The sequence below is a fragment of the Pygocentrus nattereri genome, chromosome 16 (assembly GCF_015220715.1).
Source record: "Pygocentrus nattereri isolate fPygNat1 chromosome 16, fPygNat1.pri, whole genome shotgun sequence".
NCBI classification, from domain to species: domain Eukaryota; kingdom Metazoa; phylum Chordata; class Actinopteri; order Characiformes; family Serrasalmidae; genus Pygocentrus; species Pygocentrus nattereri.
The window spans coordinates 5,136,318-5,156,268 of NC_051226.1; the positions used below are offsets into that span (position 1 = coordinate 5,136,318).

General features: G+C 43.6%; 1 protein-coding gene across 1 annotated transcript in view; it reads left to right on the forward strand.

The window, feature by feature from the left end:
• The window catches only part of dym (dymeclin), a 205,416-nt gene that overhangs the window by 46,249 nt on the left and 139,216 nt on the right, over window positions 1–19,951 (forward strand). The window contains exon 8 of the mRNA XM_017711335.1: window positions 1,841–1,980. Coding sequence (XP_017566824.1) covers window positions 1,841–1,980 — 140 coding nt within the window. The remainder of the gene's footprint in view (window positions 1–1,840; window positions 1,981–19,951) is intronic.

Here is a 19,951-nt window from a genome sequence, read left to right on the forward strand (position 1 = left end):
AAAACGTTCAGTGGACGTAGGGTTCTAGGCTAAACGTGGAAGTCATTACCGTGCTCCAGTTCCCTTCACTGAATGTTCCGTGCACTGCAAAGTTTCTCAACACATACAAGGTGCTGCAATGTACAACTAAAAGATTGGTGCATGTAAAGTTTCATTCTTGTAAAACTCGCAACTGAAAACGTTCAGCACCTTCGTGGTAGCTGGCTGCATTGCCTGACAGCTCAGTGGATTAGTTCTCACCAGATTTGTTGGGTGAATTCTCCTTTAGAAAAGATTCGGCCTCGTTAGGCGAGTCGAAGATGCCTGACGTCTCGCCTACAGTTATCCTGAAACGAGCGGGAAAGCAAAATCCGTACCCGTATCCAGATTCCTCAGTTATTTTTAATCGCATCAAAGGCCTGCCATTTCTTGATGATGTCTGGAGAGAAATCCGGAAAGATGAACGCTCTGCCACCGTTGTATTCCAGTGGGAAATGCTGCCCCGCCAGCCGGAGAATCAACTATTTCACCTGATAGTGGTGGATCCTGGCGATGAACGGTCTAGGGTTTGAAGCCGTGGCAGGTCTCAGCGACCTTTGCGCTCGGTCCACCTTGACTGGCGACGTAAAGTCGTCCTCTCCGAGCAGTTCAGGAATGAGCTTGGAAACAAATTCTGTGGGTCGCCCTTGCTCTTCGTTCTTCGAGCGACACTCCAAGTCGTTCATTTTAGCCAACGGGCGTTTATTGTCTGCATCAAGTGAGGAACATTGAAGTTCCAGCGCATTAATATGTTTGTCATGGTCGTCAACAGCTCAGTTTCCAGTACTCTAGTGTTCACATTCACCATCGTCTCGTGAAGATTGGAGACAGAGCTTGACATTGAGGTGAATTTATTATCAACTTTCTCACTTGGTTGCTGTATGGCTGCCATGATGTCCATGAACGAGGGAGAGCTTCCATCTCCAGGAGAATTCACTGGCTCGTTGCTTCCCTCATTGCCTTTGTCCGCTTTTTTTGGTTTTGGCATGGTACAGCAGCCTTCCCACACACTTTTGTATGAATATGCAAAGTAAATTTTCATGTGTTGAGGAAAACAAAGGAAATTGGGAGCAGAGTGAATTTTAAAACATGACTACTCCATGTGAGCTCACTAGCGTCCCCCAACGTATTCTCTCAGGCGCTCATGTATGTATATATGGCTTATAATTCAGCAGTGTGTTCTAGACTAAGACTAGACTAGGCTCTGTTAACTGATTACCTTTTAATTGATAAATAAATTGCTCAACCAATGCCATCAATTGAAAAACTAAATTTCATTTTCGATAAACAGCAGGTCCCAGGTTTATTGCTTATGTTCCTATAGGTTCCAATAGACAGACAGGTATTCCGATAGACCTATAGACAGGTCTACTGAAGATGAAGCTCAAAAGGTTTGGTTTTGTATGTGTTTGTACAGATAAACTAGAATGAAAAAACGTACAACGTAGTATTCCAAGGAGGAAAAAAAGATCCGTGTGTAATTATTGAATTAATAACTGTTTAAACCTTTTATTCTCCAGGGTATATTTAGTTCTTTCCATCTGAACTTTCATGTCCAAATTGTAAGGCAAATTATTCAGTAACTGCATGAAATAAATGGAATTATTTTTAATATTTAATAGAAATTGTGTTTTATGATCATACATATTGCTATATGCTTACAATTTACTGCTGAAAGCCAAAAATCTGAAAATCAGTGCTTTCTTCCTTCCTAATATGTGGTATCTGTGTGGTTAGAACAGGGAAGACACTAAAGTATGAAGGCAGGGTTACTGTTGTACTGTAATGATCCTTACCTCTCTCTCTCTCTCTCTCTCTCTAGTCTGACTCTAACGAGTCGTTTGGTCAAGACCCTGCTGTATAACTTCATCCGGCAGGAGAAGTGTCCTCCTCCTGCACATCTTTTCCAAACGCAGGCAGACGGAGGTGGGCTGCTGTATGGCCTGGCGTCAGGGGTGGCCAGTGAGTAAAAACATGCACGCACATCCTAGCGCACTGCATTTTCAAGGGAATCGTTCTGTAGTCTGGCGTCAGGGACAGCGTGGGAGTATCACGTACACGCACTGAATGGAGAACACTTTGTGGAAACACTGATTGAGGTTTTTTCAGGCTGAATCCCAGAGCCAGTGTGCTGAGCTAATGGAGCTACATAAATTCTCAAAAGTTCTGGCTTTTCATTCCCTCTTTGCTCGTCTCTGGGAAGTCCTTATTGCGTAATCCATGCTAGCTCTGTAAAAGCCTCTCCTCTCATCCCGAAGCTTTCAAACCTCCCTTTTAAGCATGTGGCATTTTAGTGGCTTCCCCTTTGATCAGCAGTGAAGAGACGACTGGGATGTGACTGCTGTGGTTCTGTGGTGTTGAGTTCAGAAGTGTTACTGTGGAAATAAGTAGAGGTCTAACGTTTTGAATGGAAGTGAAAAATCGAAACGAAGGAAATAACAGGCTTCAACCTTAAACGCTTGAGCTTCAGCCTTTGTTCTCCTCCGTGCCAAACTGAGTGTAATTTCAACATCAGCAGCAAAAGGCTGACCCTCAAAACTGCAGAAAGTATTTTCGGTGGGATCCGTTGGCTGTACTGTCCGTCCACAAACTGAGAGGAAGAAAATGAGGCATGAAGCGTGAAAGTCTCAGACAGTAGGCACGTTTACATGCAGCCTAATAATCCATTAATAATCTGACTAATAGCTCAGTAGGAATAGTCTAGTTCGATTGAGGCCTTTCAGAATGCAGTTTATATCTCACTGAACGAGGTTTAATCCTGTAAATAATATCCGTGTAAACGCCTGTATCCGATTACATTCCCTATCGGGAAGTTTAAGTCCGTTCTGTATGTGCGTCACATCATAGTGAGAGTTTATACCGTTGGACACGGTGGAGCAGAAACTGGTCTGCAGAGGAGACGAAGTTCATGCTCTGATCTTTAAAAGACGGCGATGGGACGGACGTCCAGCTTATGTGTCTCAGAGCACGACGTCTTCCTCTCAGCCTTCTTTAATAAGGACATGTGAATGAGTCTGACATCATTTTGAAGCAATAAAAAAAGCACAAGCTCGCCAGCTGAAAGCTCCGGACCGGACCTCACGTGAAGTTCACCGTCATGGTAATGTTAACTCTAAGTGGTTCTCCATGCATGCATGTCATTTTGCATCAGATTACTTGTAGTGGGCATGTAAACAGAGATTTTCCATCGGATTGTTGAGCTGAGTGAACATAAACACCCCAGTCCAAATCTGTAATCGGAATGTATTCAATCAAATCTTTGCAGGTAAATAAAGCCACTGCATCTTAGTACACCTGTTTGGTCACGCACTCTGACTGTAAGCCCCTCCACCATCTGAAAAAATCCAACCGAATGTACAGAGGGAAGAGAAAAATGACCAAATATAGAATCCAAATGAAGAAAGTTGTCCAGCCAGCAGCCACATTGGGATTATTAAAGCTCACAGTGTGGAATGGTCAGCCAAATGGTTCTGGTACATGGCTAGAAAGCTAGCTAAAAAAAACAAACAGTTACCGTACTTGGCTACATAATTGTTCCTTACACAGCTAAACTTATTTGTAAAGCAGCCTTTGATGTAGTTTGTGCAATAACTGATTTATTCCAGTCTAAATAGAGTAACCAGGGAACATTGGGTTAACAGTCTTAAGGCCTGAATCCGTGTTTTCTTTCTAAGTAGGTTAATCTTACTCTTGTGGGCACACTGTAAACTGTGGGGTGCTGTGGAGACCCAGAGCAACATAAGCCACGAAAGACATGTAGATGATGGTACTACAACCTCAATAGGGGCTTCTGTTTACAGATTTCAAGCCAAGAGTTTTACGCAAATGCAGTGAGGTGTCAGTCTTTTGAGAGTGAGAGAAAGCGAGATGCTTGGCTTGGCTTGCTTCTGAGGTGGGGTGGAGGCGAGCGGCAGAGCCAGAGGAGAAGCCAGAGGGAGTTTCCGTCAATTCTCTGGTGGGTTCTGTGTGAAGCCTCCGTAAGGGAGATATCAGTCTGCTAGAGACAGGGGTAGCAGGAGAGATAAAAAAAACAAAAAAACAACAACAGATTAATATACATCCTGCTTGGAGTTGGAGTACTCACCCAACTGAGCCTAGAGTGGCGTTTTTATGCCCGCTGTACCCAGCCAGACGTGTGTTGCAGGTGGCACAACCACTCGTCGCCAGCTAGGCATGGTTTCCTGGATCTGCCGGTGACCCATGCTGGTCCTGGTGTCCAAACAAGTGTGGAATGTGGCCCACCCTCATTCGGCACCTTGGACAGCACTTCGCTGGCTTGGAGGCTTGGATGTTTTGCGTATATGTGGGCCCACAATCCTCCCCAGTTCCTATACAAAATATGTGTTGTGAACTTTCCAATATCCATGAAATGCCTCTTTTTATTTTCTTTCAAAGTAAACTGGGATTTCCTAATTCTGAGGAGGACATTTGTAAGTACTACCCTTACTAATGATGTGGTTTGCATTTCCCACACGGCACGGTTCCCTAACGGCCTCCTTCTCTTGGATCAAGTCAGAAAAACTTACTGAGAGAAAGCTAACAGTGCTAACAAAGCTGGCAAAACTTACCTAGCAGGCACTCTACCTGCTCAGGGGACTGAGGTCGTTTGGAGTGCAGGGGCCACTCCTGAGGACCTTTTTTGACAGAGTGGTGGCGTCAGCCGTCCTCTACAGAGTGGTCTGCTGGGGCGGCAGCATCTCCCCTGCAGACAGTAAGAAGCTGGACAAACTGATCAGGGGGGCCGGCTCGGTCCTGGGAACTCCTCTAGACCCAGTGCAGGTGGTGGGAGAAAGGAGGATGCTGAACAAGTTAGCATCCATACTGGAGAACGACTCCCACCCCATGCGTCAGACACTGGGCAGTTCCTTCAGTGCCCGGCTCCTTCACCCCAAGTGTGTGAAGGAGTGCTATCGCAGGTCCTTCCTTCCTGCTGCTGTGAGGCTGTTCAACCAGCACTGCTCCCAGTAGACCACACACACACACACACACACACACACACACACACACACACACACACACACACACACACACACACATACACATACACATACAATATATACACACACACACACACATACAATATACACACACACACACACACACACATACAATATACACACACACACACACACACATACAATATACACACACACACACACATACAATATACACACACGCAATATACACACACGCAATATACACACATGCAAGTATTTTTCATTGTGCAATATGTTCATGAGTGCAATACAGATCTTATGCAACTCTGTTTATTCTTATTCTTATTCTGTTGTAAGCAGTCTAGAGATTTAAAGCAGTCTAGAGATTTAACCTTACCTTTTATTATTTCAAATGTTTATGTTTATACCGTTTGCCATTTCTATTACTGAGTGCTTTACTTCTGTTACTCTGCTGCTGTAATACTGTGAATTTCCCTGCTGTGGGACCGATAAAGGATTATCTAATCTTATAACTGGACTTTCAGGCTAGCTCATCTGTCTGCATGTAATCCATTCATTAATTCGTTTGACCATTTCTTCCACTGTTTATTTGAACACTTGTTCTCCCACCGCTCTTTCGTTCGTCTGTCAGGCTGTCGGTTTGTTTTTTGGTCTGACTGTTCATTTGTCTGTCTGACTGCTTGTTTGTCTCTCGAAACCTTCATTTATTTTTGTATCATAGTTCGTTCATTCTTTCGTTTGACTTCATTTGACTGTTCGTTTTTCTGCGCAGTCCTTCGTCTGTCCTACTGTTCATTTGTTCGTTTGTCTGCGTGACCGCTCGTTCATCTTTCTGACCGCTTGTTTGTCTGCCTGACCGCTTGTTCATTCATTCATTCGCCTGTAACCGTCTGTTGATTTTATTTGTTCATTTCTCTGTCCTATTGTTTATTTAGTCAGCCACTCCAGTTTTGCTTGGGTTAACTTCTTTGGGATGGTTGGTTTTAGGGAGCCATAAACACGGGACTGCTGATTGCTGTCAGTTATACGAACCATGATATCATAACTGCCACACCCAGGCAGTTATCAGACATAGTAGGTCTTATAAGGAAGTTTTGAGCCATGTTTTGTTATACTTCTGTCTTTTTTTCCACTTAAATTTTGCTGTAATTTTTATATATATATATTTTTTTTATACCCGATTTTCTCCCCAGTTTAGTCGTCTCCAATTCCAATAGTTAGGACTCCCCCAGTCACATGATACTACCAGCTCTAGGAGGGTGAAGGCAGCACAGGCTTCCTCTGAGACCTGTGAAACCAGCCACCGCTTCTTTTCTAACTGCCGCTCACGCAACGTCACGGGACGGCCGAACGCGCTCGGAGGAAAGCGCCAATCGCCAGATCTGTTACATCAGTTAACAGACGCCTGAGCTGATTAGTATTACATTGAGTGATTGGGGGAGAAGGGGGGCCGTCCTACCCACCCAGAGAGAGCGAGGCCGATTGTGCTCTCTTGGACTCCCAGGTACAGACGGCTGCAGCATCACCAGGGATCGAACTCACGATCTCCTGATGACACGGCCAACGCTTAGACGGTTGCGCCACTCGGGATCCCAAATTTTGCTGTATTTCTAACATAACACTTAATAACAGCAATATAATGTAAACAATAAAAGTTTACTCTGTGTTTCCTGGGACTTTAAATCTCCTTTTGGAAGAGAGGGTATTAAAAACAAAAGAATAAAAAAGCAAATCGAAGCGAAACTTGACAAAATTGAACTGACAAGCCGCACAGAGGTTGGTGTCATGGTTTGTCTTTGTTGGATTTTAGGAGGTGTAAATATCACAAACGGAGTATGATGGTCTGAAAGGGACTCCAGGAGATTGTCAGGGTGTACACTCTTTCTTATTCACTTCTGTATATTGAAGAGTGACAGTTCTGACCCATGCTGACCTTTCTCCCTTGCACAGCATTCATGAGGTGTCTCTAACCAGTCAAACATCTTATTCCCAGAGTGCTCACATGGACTCAGCCAGCAGTCACCTCCCCTCATTATCTGTCTGTTGTATCTACACCCCCCCCCCTCCCCCTTTCTCTGAGTGACAGGCAGGGTTCAGCAGCAGGGCACATGAACAGCTCTGTCAGTTTGATTTGCAGTGCTGTTGAAGGCTCCCACACAAAATTATACATAAACATAAATTATGCTCTCAGGAAGGAGCATCCAGCATGTACCACCATGCTGTGCTTGTGTGTGTTAAAGGAATGTTTTTCAGCCTGATCTCCATCTGCTGCTTCTGTGTCGTATGGTCGAATACCACGGACCGTAATTTCAACGTGTTTACCTGCACTTTCAAAATAACAGAAAACTTGCTTACAATAGAAGCCAATGGGCAGCTTCTTCAGCACCTGTATGACACAGATGTGGCGGATGTTGCTGAGGTATTAGAAGCAGTAGAACACGAGAGGGAGCGCGTTATCACGAAATAACGTCACGGCTGTGATTTGGTCGCCGTAGATCATCACAGCCGTGATGTTATAGCGATAACGCACAATCGCGAGTGTTCTGTTGCTTTTATACAGCAGTTAAATAAGGTAGGAAATGAATAAACTGGGCTGTGAACGCATTGTTTAATATGTTAATATTTCCTTAACAAGCTCCGCCCACTCGCTGCACAGCTGGAAGTTCGTTCTCCAGGACTTTACATCAAATTCAGGAACAGCCATCGTCACTGAGCAGCTTTTTTGTTTTTTATTGTGACACTTTTATTTGGCCAGACTCTAAAGATCAGACTACATGTTTGGCGAATGGTGTTGGGTTCATTTCTGGCTGATTCCAGGTTGTTCAGCTGTTCTTCTGTCACAGCTGTCGACTGAAAAGCTGCTGAGCGGTGACGACAGTTTGGGAATTTAGTGTCGTCTCGTCTTCAGAGTCTGACCAAATCGGCGGTCAGATGTGGTCTTAACAGTGTCCGTTTTCTGTTTGTGGCAAAGTAAGAAGTAAAAAACATTCAAATGGTTTGAGCGTCTCCTACAGCTGTCAGTGCCGTTGCTTAGCAACGGCGTCTCAGAGAAGTGATGCAGTGTTTGTGAAAAACCCTGTGATGTTATGGAGAAATAACAGCACGGTTAGAACGCCTCTCAACCAATCAGCTCGCGTGGCCGGGACTAACTAACTGTTGTATAAACGCAAGTATTCAGTAAATACAGTAACCTCATACTGCAGGTTACATGACATCTACTTACGTTCATGCCAACTGACATAGGCCTTCATAAACATTTCTAAGCACTTGCATGACCATTAATTTTTGGCAGAAAGTATTTTGATAGTAGTTCCCTAAAGTGGCCGGCTGTAGTGCTGAAATTACCGCAGCTCTCAGAATCTCAATTTAAACCGGGTTTGGCTGTCTGTGCTTCCATGCAGTGTCAGAAAGGAAAGAAATGATTGTTCATCATGCTAAATGTTAGTAGCATGCAGCTGAATGTACTCAACAATAAGCTTTTCAGAATGAGATGCAGGCCTAGCTGATGAACCAGGAGATAGACAAGCCCTAGAGGTTATTCATTTAACCTCGCTACAGGTTATGAGTTAATCTAATGATTAGAAAGATCACCGGAAAGCACTGTAGAAAGTATCCTACAATTGGAAGGCCATGCTTCCAGGGTGGTTCTGGCCACCCCTGGCCACCCCTTGGCTACGCCTGTTCCAGATATTGCCCTTGATTAGTTGACTGCTACCCCCAGCACTGACTATTGGGTTTATTAGACTAGTGGGTTTACTACCAGACCCTAGATCCAGTAGGTGTCACCTGTCCTAAAGGTTGTATTTGCCAACTCTGATGTTGAGTTGACATGACATCTTTGTCAAGAGACATTGATTATTTGGCAATATGGTGCATCGTGACGCGTTCTGGGGTGAAATGATGGGCAGCTCAGCGAACGCTGTAGTGACATAATGCTGACATAATGATATAGATACAGCCAAGTCAGGCTGGTTGAACAAATATGAGCCATTTGTTTGGTGAGTTTCTTTTCACCATATAAAACATTTTCAGATTATTGGTTCAAAGTCAGAGTCGAAAACATTTGGGGCCTTTTTAACTGACTTGGACTTTGGACCTTTTGCTTTTAGTGACCCTGTACTTTATAATATAATTATATTTGATTAAAACAAATGATCCCCGCGACCCTGACGGAGAAGCGGGTTAGAAAATGGATGGATGGATGGATAAACCAAATGATACGTTCCCTTTTGCCACTACCAAAACGTAAAATCATCAAAATGAAAATGCAAAAAAGTGTGTTTCAGCAGTGACCGTTCTTCGTTTCGCACTGACTTTCACACTTGGGACACATTTACTTCAAGACAATGGGATCTAACTGCACACCATGTGGCCATGAGGGACAGGGATGCAGACTCACTTCCTGCTGAAGAATGCAGGGGTGTGGCTGAAATAAGGCCCCACAGACTACAGACTAACTTTACTATGGAACCGCAGTTTAAACTAATTGTGCTGGTACGAGTGGATCAGAGTCAGACAGCTGCTGGAGATTTTAAATCACTGTCCACTCTATTAGACACTCCTACCTCGTCGGTCCACCTTGTAGATGTAAAGTCCGAGACGACAGCTCATCTGCTGCTGCACAGTTTGTGTTGGTCATCCTCTAGGCCTTCATCAGTGGTCACAGGACGCTGTCGGCTGGATATTTTTGGTTCTCAGTCCAGCAGTGACCCTGACGTGTTTAAAAACTCCATGTTTTTAATGATGCACAGACCACCACCACCACATCAGTGTTACTGCAGTGCTGAGAATGATCCACCACCCAAATAGTACCTGCTCTGTGAGGGTCCATGGGGGTCCTGACCACTGAAGAACAGGGTAACAGAGTATCAGAGAAACAGATGGACTACAGTCTGTAACTGTAGAACTACAAAGACCAGCTATACAGTAAGTGGAGCTGATAAAGTGGACAGTGAGTGCAGAAACAAGGAGGTGGTCAGAATGTTATGCCTGATCAGTGAGCATTATTCAGATCAAGATGAGTTCAGATATCTGTGTGGGTCACTAATGTTAAGCCCCTCCCCGCGTCTGTCTCTGGTTCTTCCGAGGCCATATTTGGCCTCTTTTTCTGCAGGTGTCAGTCTGAGCTCGTGTTGCTAGAAGCTGCTTCTGCTCCCTGTAGGCTGCCCTTCAGTCTTAACTGATTGACACAGACCTCTATTTTAAGGCCCTCACAGCTGCTCTCACATCATCTATGATGCCGGGACGTTCACACACTCGCATACCCCCCCGTACAACGTATCCCATGTTACGCATGACGCTACACACATTCTCACACATGCACTTGGACACTGAGCGTATAGCCCATATCTCAGCTGTCAGCAGTTCTGTCTGTCTTACATCCTCACACACGCAACATCGCACTTCTTCTAAACTTCATCGTTACTCGCTGCTGTTCATGGACTTCTAAGCTGCTCCTCTAGTTCTCAACAGTAGCAACCAAGAGCTTTCAAATGGCCTCGGCTATTTTTACCGTGAGGATTTCACACTAGACGTCCAAGTCAGCACCGAGAGAAGAAGACTCTTCTGTACTTAAGACTGGAAGCTGAATCGTTTGTGCTTATGCTGTAGGTGGTAGCTATGTTTGAACTTATAAACTAGAAGGGAAAAAATGAATGGAACATAGGATTGCGGAAAAGTGAGTGAGAAAAGTGTATGGAAGCGTCACATTAGTAATATTTCATTTTTAATTTTTAAACCTCTAAGGTTGATTCAAAAATGCCTGTTTTATCTACTTTTTTCCTTCAGTCACGTCAATGTCTTTGTTTATTTGATACGTAAAGGACACAAATGCTTTACACTATCACAGAGTTTTACATCAGATGCTGGGATGTTGCTGTGAGGATCTGATTGAGCATTAGTGAGGTCAGATACTGATGTTGGATGGTCAGTTCTGGATCACTCCAGTTCATCCCAAAAGTATTGGATGGAGCTTCATCTCTCTAGAGAACACAGTTCCACTGCTCCAAAGCCCAATGCTGGGGGCTTTACACCCCAGTAGGCCACACTTGGCACTGGATATAGTCACCTTAGTTTGAATTTAACATATTGGGGGGAAACTTAAGTCCAAAATATGGTTTGTGCCGAAGTTGTAGTACATTTTATATTTTATTTTCTATTTTTTTTTTCTCAATATGTTAAATTCAACAAATAAATAGAGTAAATTTGACCTTGTTAGGTCATGTCACTGATCATATAAAGTTCATCATACATTATTTAAAAGACCAAATGATTGTTTTCTAGTCATCTGTCAAAATGTAACAGTTTAAATTATTATATATTATGAATAATATTAAACAATAGTATCTTGTTTTCCACACTCCCATCTCTCTCATCTGTAATGTGAGAGAAAATGCTCAACTACCTCAGAAACTCTTCCCTGCACTTTGTAGTTCTACAGTTACAGACTGTAGTCCATCTGTTTCTCTGATACTCTGTTACCCTGTTCTTCGGTGGTCAGGACCCCCATGGACCCTCACAGAGCAGGTACTATGTGGGTGGAGGATCATTCTCAGCACTGCAGTAACACTGACATGATGGTTGTGTGTTAGTGTGTGTTGTGCTGGTCTGAGTGGATCAGACACAGCAGTGCTGCTGGAGTTTTTAAACACTGTGTCCACTCACTGTCCACTCTATTAGACATTACATCTACAAGGTGGACTGACAAGGTAGGAAAGTCAGAGACGACAGCTCATCTGCTGCTGCACAGTCTGTGTTGGTCATCCTCTAGTCCTTCATCAGTGGTCACAGGACACTGTTGTCTGGATATTTTTGGTTGGTGGACTATTCTCAGTCCCGCAGTGACACTGAGGTGTTTAAAAATTCCAGCAGCGCTGCTGAGTCTGATCCACTCAGACCAGCACAACACACACTAACACACCACCATCACCACCATGTCAGTGTCACTACAGTGCTGAGAATGATCCACCAACCAAACAGTACCTGCTCTGTGAGGGTCCATGGGGGTCCTGACCACTGAAGAACAGGATAACAGAGTATCAGAGAAACAGATGGACTACAGTCTGTAACTGTAGAACTACAGAGACCAGCTATACAGTAAGTGGAGCTGATAAAGTGGACAGTGAGTGCAGAAACAAGGAGGTGGTCAGAATGTTATGCCTGATCAGTGAGCATTATTCAGATCAAGATGAGTTCAGATATCTGTGTGGGTCACTAATGTTAAGCCCCTCCCCGCGTCTGTCTCTGGTTCTTCCGAGGCCATATTTGGCCTCTTTTTCTGCAGGTGTCAGTCTGAGCTCGTGTTGCTAGAAGCTGCTAGTGGACAATGAGCGTAGAAACGAGGAGGTGGTCAGGATGTTACGCCTGACTGGTGTATCTTATGTAATAATACTTTTGAGGTATGTAAAAATCGCAGTAGAATTGCACTAGTATTGCGATAATATTGTATCACCAGGCCTCCAGTGGTCATTACCACTTTGTTCTGCAATCCTGGGGAAAGTGAATGTGTTTTGGGACACGCATGCATGCAGATGCTCGCTTGCTCTCTCATACTAGCACGTTACAAAACAACTGAGACCATTGTATGGCCTGGTATGTTGACTGGGTCATCTGCCTCAGTGATGAGTGATTACCTCTTTTTCTCCATCACACACACACACCCTGCTGTGTGCACTGGCCTCTGATCAAACGTTGTCTGTAGCGGTTCCCCTATGAGCGATGTGATTGGACGGGAAGGAAGGAAGTGTTCTGAGAGATCAGGAAGGAAGCAGAAGCAGAGTGATGTGGTCAGGTGGAAGAGAAAGAAGGGGGGGTCTCTATCATACGTGGCTTAGGGCGGAGCTGTGCGTTTCCCCTCGTCACGAAGACACTGTTTGTATCATTTTCCTCTAAAGTGATCTCGAGCCATTGGCAGGAAATGAGCTCAGCTGACCCGAGTTTACATAACGCTGATCTTCACGACAGTCTCATCTGCACTGGGAGGATGAGAGAGAATGAGACATGGAAAAGGATCAGTGGAGGGGTGGAGCCTGTATTTTCAGTAGATGAATACAAGTTACACAAACTTTATAAAGCCTTTAAGGGCCATTATAAACTGAGCTTAGAGATTAAAGAGGAATTCCACCGATTTCCCGATTAAATGGTTAAGATGCACACTAGTTTACCGAAAGTGTTCACTTTTCTGCCTTCACATGTCAATGAAATTGAGTGGCGTCCCATTCTTAATCCACAGGGTTTAATATGATGTCGGCCCACCCTTTGCAGCTATAACAGCTTCAGCTCTTCTGGGAAGGTGTTCCACAAGGGTTAGGAGTGTTTATGGGAATTTTAGGCGATTCTTCCAGAAGCACATTTGTGAGGTCAGACACTGATGTTGGACGAGAAGGCCTGGCTCACAGTCTCTGCTCTAATTCATCCCAAAGGTGTTCTGTCAGGTTGAGATCAGGCCAGTCAAGTTCTTCCACACCAAACTGGCTCATCCACGTCTTTATGGACCTGCTTTGTGCACTGGTGCGCAGTCATGTTGGAGCAGGAAGGGGCCGTCCCCAAACTGTTCCCACAAAGTTGGGAGCATGAAATTGTCCAAAATCTCTTGGTCCTGAAGCTTTGAGTTCCTTTCACTAGAAATAACGGGCCGAGACCAACTCCTGAAAAACAACCCCACACCATGATGCCCCCTCCACCAAACTTTACACTTGGCACAATTCATTTAGACAAATTTATCCATTGGATTTCCAGAAGGAGAAGCATGATTGGTCACTCCAAAGAACACGTCTCCACTGCTCCATCACGGTACCACGCTGGAATTACTGAGCTCCTGAGAGCGACCCATTCTTTCACTGTTGTCTGTAGAAGCAGTCTGCAGGCCTAAGGGCTTGATGTTATACACTTGTGACCATAGAAGTGATTTGAACACCTGAGTTAAATGATTTGGGTGGGTGGCTGAATATTTTTGGTAGTATAGTGTAAATCATTAGGATTATTTTGACATGCTGAGTCTTAGAGAAACTTACCAAGTCGGAATTGTTTAGGAATTGAGTGGTGGTGATATGAATAACATATCTAATAACATTTTCCATCAACATCTGGAGTGTACAAATGAGTACATGCATCAACAGGCTCATCAGAATCTCTGAATGTAACTTTTTTCACTTGTTTCACTTGGTGTTCTTTCTACCATATGGCAGACGTGTGCTTGCAATTGAGTACTGTTATACAACTAGCACTTCTTCTTTAATGTCCACTGTTAAACTTTAGATCAGTGGTCTTCAAACAAGTCCTCAGGACCACTCGGTTTTTGTTCCAACCGATTTCCCAATACATTGGAATAAAGTTTAAAAAAAAAAAAAGAAAGTCGACAGTCTGAGTGAACATGAATTAAGAATAATATATAGCGTATAGACATTGAGAGGGAAGTATAAAAATACAAATGTTTCCACAATAGAGAATGAAACTCAATGAATGTGTTCACTGCACTGCTTTTAAACCAGATAAATGTGTTCACTGCACTGCTTTTAAACCAGATAAATGTGTTCACTGCACTGCTTTTAAACCAGATAAATGTGATCACTGCACTGCTTTTAAACCAGATAAATGTGTTCACTGCACTGCTTTTAAACCAGATAAATGTGTTCACTGCACTGCTTTTAAACCAGATAAATGTGTTCACTGCACTGCTTTTAAACCAGATAAATGTGTTCACTGCACTGCTTTTAAACCAGATAAATGTGTTCACTGCACTGCTTTTAAACCAGATAAATGTGTTCACTGCACTGCTTTTAAACCAGATAAATGTGTTCACTGCACTGCTTTTAAACCAGATAAATGTGTTCACTGCACTGCTTTTAAACCAGATAAATGTGTTCACTGCACTGCTTTTAAACCAGATAAATGTGATCACTGCACTGCTTTTAAACCAGATAAATGTGATCACTGCACTGCTTTTAAACCAGATAAATGTGTTCACTGCACTGCTTTTAAACCAGATAAATGTGTTCACTGCACTGCTTTTAAACCAGATAAATGTGATCACTGCACTGCTTTTAAACCAGATAAATGTGTTCACTGCACTGCTTTTAAACCAGATAAATGTGTTCACTGCACTGCTTTTAAACCAGATAAATGTGTTCACTGCACTGCTTTTAAACCAGATAAATGTGTTCACTGCACTGCTTTTAAACCAGATAAATGTGTTCACTGCACTGCTTTTAAACCAGATAAATGTGATCACTGCACTGCTTTTAAACCAGATAAATGTGTTCACTGCACTGCTTTTAAACCAGATAAATGTGATCACTGCACTGCTTTTAAACCCTGTATTTCTGCTTACTACACTGCTTTTTGTGGCCTTTCTCTTCTTCCTTTCTTCAAATATAGAGTGTCTTACTGTTGTGCCCTGTGATTCCAAAGGGCCATTAGAAGTTCTGCCTAGTCATTTCTATTGTTTGGTGTGGTCAGTGGACACGTGGGCCCTGCTTGTTTTCTGCTAAAACACACACGTGCTGTGCCACTACAGAGAACTAGAAGATATTCTCACCCACTGACACATCAGAACCATGCAGACAGACAGCTAATGAGATTATTAACATCTCTGACTCAGGGATGCGATGAGCGTGTGGCTCTGTGAATGAGTCATCCTGTGGAATCCAGACAATGTGCTTTTATTGTGTGCCGGGGAAAACAGACAGGCTAAATGGAGACATAAGCCTGACACATCACCCTCATAATGCATTCTTTCCCTCTCCCCGGGCGCCTATTTCTGACCCTCATCCCAAACCACTTCCAGCCAGAATTCCCACTCCAAATACCACAACTGATCCTGTTTCCGATGCTGCTGTACGGAAACAGCCAGGCTGGAAGGTTTTGCCTGGATAAGTGCCGGCGAGATTTCCCCTTCCCAAAATTGAATGTGGTGGAATACTACGCTTTAGATGCTTTAGGACCGAATCCTGTCCCCGGTGGTGAAGGATATATGTAGTCCTCATTTACAGAGGCATAGCTAGAACTTTTACAATGGGATTTTTTTTAAGAGTAGGAATTTTACTGAGCTACTAAGGAAAGATAAATATATATATATAATCAGTACAAAGTAATTCATTTATTTCTGTCAGTCTAGGAATGTCCTGTTCCTGTTATTCTTTTTCGCTCGGACCCCATTTGAGTACTTTAATATTAAGGATCGGCCGATACCAGTTTGAGCTGATATTTGTGTTTTTGTAGATAATACATCCATGTAATTTAGTTATGTTCTCCTAGGCTTCCAATTAATACCACAGTAAAATTGGTAATATTAATATTGGGTTGTCCAGGTTGGTTGCCCTTCCTGATGATTGGCTGCCAATTAGTATTCTGCAGTTAAATCATTTTATTTTTGATGAGTATAGTAGTAAACACTCTTTTTAAACGTGACTTTTATAACTTTTTAAATGTTTTATGTAACTTTTAAAAATTTTAGAACTTTTTCTAATTTATGTAAAATAACTTTTATAGTGACTATAATACAACTTCACTATTTTTTTTATCTAACGAGCAACACAGAAGCCTGTTTTTTGTTTCTGCTAATGATAGTTTGAAGTCAGAAGGGAAGTTAAAGATGTGGTGAGAGTGTATTTGGACGTTTTTTGGTGGCATGGTGCTCTCAGTGAGCGCCACAATATACACTCACCGGCCACTTTATTAGGTACACCTTGCTAGTAAAATGTTGGACCCCCTTTTGCCTTCAGAACTGCTTTAATTCTTCATGTCAGACTTTCAACAAGGTGTTGGAAACGTTCCTCAGAGATTCTGGTTGGTTATTTGAGTTCCTGCTGCCTTTCTATCATCTGGAACCAGTCTGCCCATTCTCCTCTGACCTCTCACATCAACAAGGCATTTTCGTCCACACAACTGACCGCTCACTGGATATTTCCTCTTTTTCGGACCGTTCTCTGTGAACCCTGGAGATGGTTGAGCGTGAAAATCCCAGCAGATCAGCAGTTTCTGAAATACTCAGACCAGCCCGTCTGGCACCAACAACCACGCCACGTTCAAAGCCCCTTAAATCCCCTTTCTTCCCCGTTCTGATGCTCGGTCTGCACTTCAGCAGGTTGTCTTGACCACCTCTACATGCCTAAATGCACTGAGTTGCGGCCGTGTGATTGGCTGATTAGCTATTTGTGTTAACAAGCAATTAAACGGCCTAATAAAGTGTCCGGTGAGTGTAGACTAGCATTGTAAAACCCACTTGCTCACATTTTGTGTGCCAGTGTTCAGACAAAACACGGGTCAGATCAGGGCGTCCCCATTTCATTCACATTACTAAAGCAACAATGATGCTTCACTTCAAAAAAACAAAAAACAATGAACTGAACCCGTATAATCGACTCATAGAGGTAGAACCGATTCTTTGGTGTGAAAGTAGAGGAGGCAGTGGATAGGGAAAGATGGAGGCAGATGATCCGCTGTGGCGACCCCTAAAGGGAGCAGCCGAAAGAAGAAGAAGAGGTAGAACCGATTACAGCCTACAATTAGCAATAATGCTGCCTTGGCATGTTTTAAGCTGTGAAATTGAACCTAATAGCACCGAGCTTGTGAACCGCCTGTAAATGAGTCAGACCAATCAGAAACAGCTAAACCTGCATACATTACAACACATCCACAATTGGCAGTCTGCAACAGGGTTCAGTGTCTGAGCCTCTGAGCCAAAAAAGTGTACGTTCTGGTCTTGTTTAAAAACACAGGCCTTGCTTATTTCCAGCATCGCTGTCTGTTTTCACACATGCTCAGACTGAGAAATCTGAAAGAAGTCAGAGTAAGAGTTCACATGCACTGAGAAATCTGATTACTGAGCTAAAATCCAGCTCTTTTTATCAGATTTCTTAATTGGATTTCTAAACCTTCCTCTGATTGTGAGAAATCGGACTGAGCTCTTTACACGACATCATTTTATTATTCATGAATAGCCTGTGACACAATCACTGAAATCAGCATCATCAGAACAAACTGGAACTGCGCTGATAGCCTGTTAACCGGGGTTGCCAAATCATCGGCCAGGCTTCTGACCACCCCTCAGCTGTGCCTCTGCTTTAGCTACTGCAGTCATTTTTGAGAGATGCTGATCACTAAACAGCTTCAAACAAATTCACTCCTTGTGTCCTTTATTTGTGTAAATCTGATTTTTTGCTCTTCCATTCATGCTGTTTGTATCTTTTGGATGCATCACTTTGTGTGCTTTGATGTATCCGGTTTAGTGTGAGACACAAACTGAGTCACAGATCATTTTCATAGCTGTCAGTGGAGAACAAGGGAGTCTTCCAGCTATGATGCACAGTCACACATTTGTGGCCTATAAATTATAAAGCCAGGCTCTGTTAAGAGGCAGTGGTGTCCTGTGTTTTGCAGGGAGAGAGTTTGGGACTGTTTTCCCACGGCTGTATGTGTGTGTGTGTGTGTGTGTGTGTGTGCGCGTGTGCATACGCAAGGTTGTACGCATGCCTGTACACATGCCTATAATTAAGGCTGAAAGTTTTAGTTGTAAATAAAAAGTGCAGATTTCAAATCTCAAGCGCTGCAATTTTAGCAGTAGCCTTCATTAACAAGTGTTGATGTAAGAAATCTGGGTGGGTGGGTGTCTCTACGGTGTACAGTATCACATTCAACAACTGGGGAGGCCAGGGAACCTGCCTTGTGACTGGAAGGTTGCCGGTTCGATCCCCAGAGCCGACAGCGCACGACTGATGTGTCCTTGAGCAAGACGCCTAACCCCCAACTGCTCCCCGGGCGCTGTGGATTGGGCTGCCCACCGCTCCAGGCAAGTGTGCTCACTAGTGTGTATGTGGTGGTTCACTTCACGGATGGGTTAAATGCGGAGGTGGAATTTCCCCGTTTGTGGGACTAATAAGAGTCACTTAATCTTAATCTTAAAACTGCGTTATGCAGAAATTTTGAAAAATTGGTGGACTTCCCCTGTAGGTTTTCATAGGTTTCAGAACTTGGACAGCTTGAATTAATTCCGACAGATGTTGCCCTTTTAAATCGATACATGTTCCTCCCTCAGAAGTTTGATGTTGTCTCTCGTGTCCTCCTGACAGCTCTGTGTTTAGCATGCTCGCTCGCTCGCTCGCTCGGCCGCCCGCTCTCTCTCTCACCCCAGGGGCCTTTTGTCAGGAGAAACGTCTGGCAGCACATATGCATCCTGTACTGCTATGCTCACACAAACACTCAGAACATGGAGGTATCAGACAGACGGTGTTGATATATACATGCGCTTCCTCTCTGACAGATGGCACTGAATGACTAAGCGCTTTATCTTTGGCCTGCTCATTTACATAATGTCCTTCGTGTAGACAATTTTTTTTTCCCTCCATCAAAAAATCCTTCCCCTTATGGAATAACAGCAGTCAGTCACAGAGGACAGCTTGACTGTTCCAGACTCACTGACTGTAAAACTTCCATCCTGAAGCCATCTAAAAGGCCACCTTAAAGCGGTAGCTTGACGGCAGGTCTAATTAGCACATTTTCGTCCTTACTCTACGTGTAGTCGATCAGCCAAGACGTGTTTGTTGTCTGAAGTTTGCTTCTTTAGTTTTGCGCTGGAGCTACGCGGTTAATGTAGGAGCTTCACAAAATGGGTTTGCATGGTAGAGCAGTTCCACATAACCCTCAAACTGTATTCACGTTACAAGCCTCGTTGCTCAGATCCGATCTCTCTGACTCGATGGTTCACACTGGTTTAGGTAAGTGATTCAAATCTTCATTAATCATTAATGTGATGAAACGGCTCCTGAACTGACCCTCATGAGCTCCTCCTACTCAGTAACGTCACGTGACTGAATCACTGCATCATCAGCACAAACTAACGAGCAGAACGAGCTTCGCTGAGAAGATCATTAACTCTGATCAGCTCTCGGCTTCATTATTAGAGCCAGACGGAGGAGAAAAAGGTGAGATGAGCTGCTTTTCCACCGTTTACAGGCTTTAACGGCTGTTTGGTGCTGTTG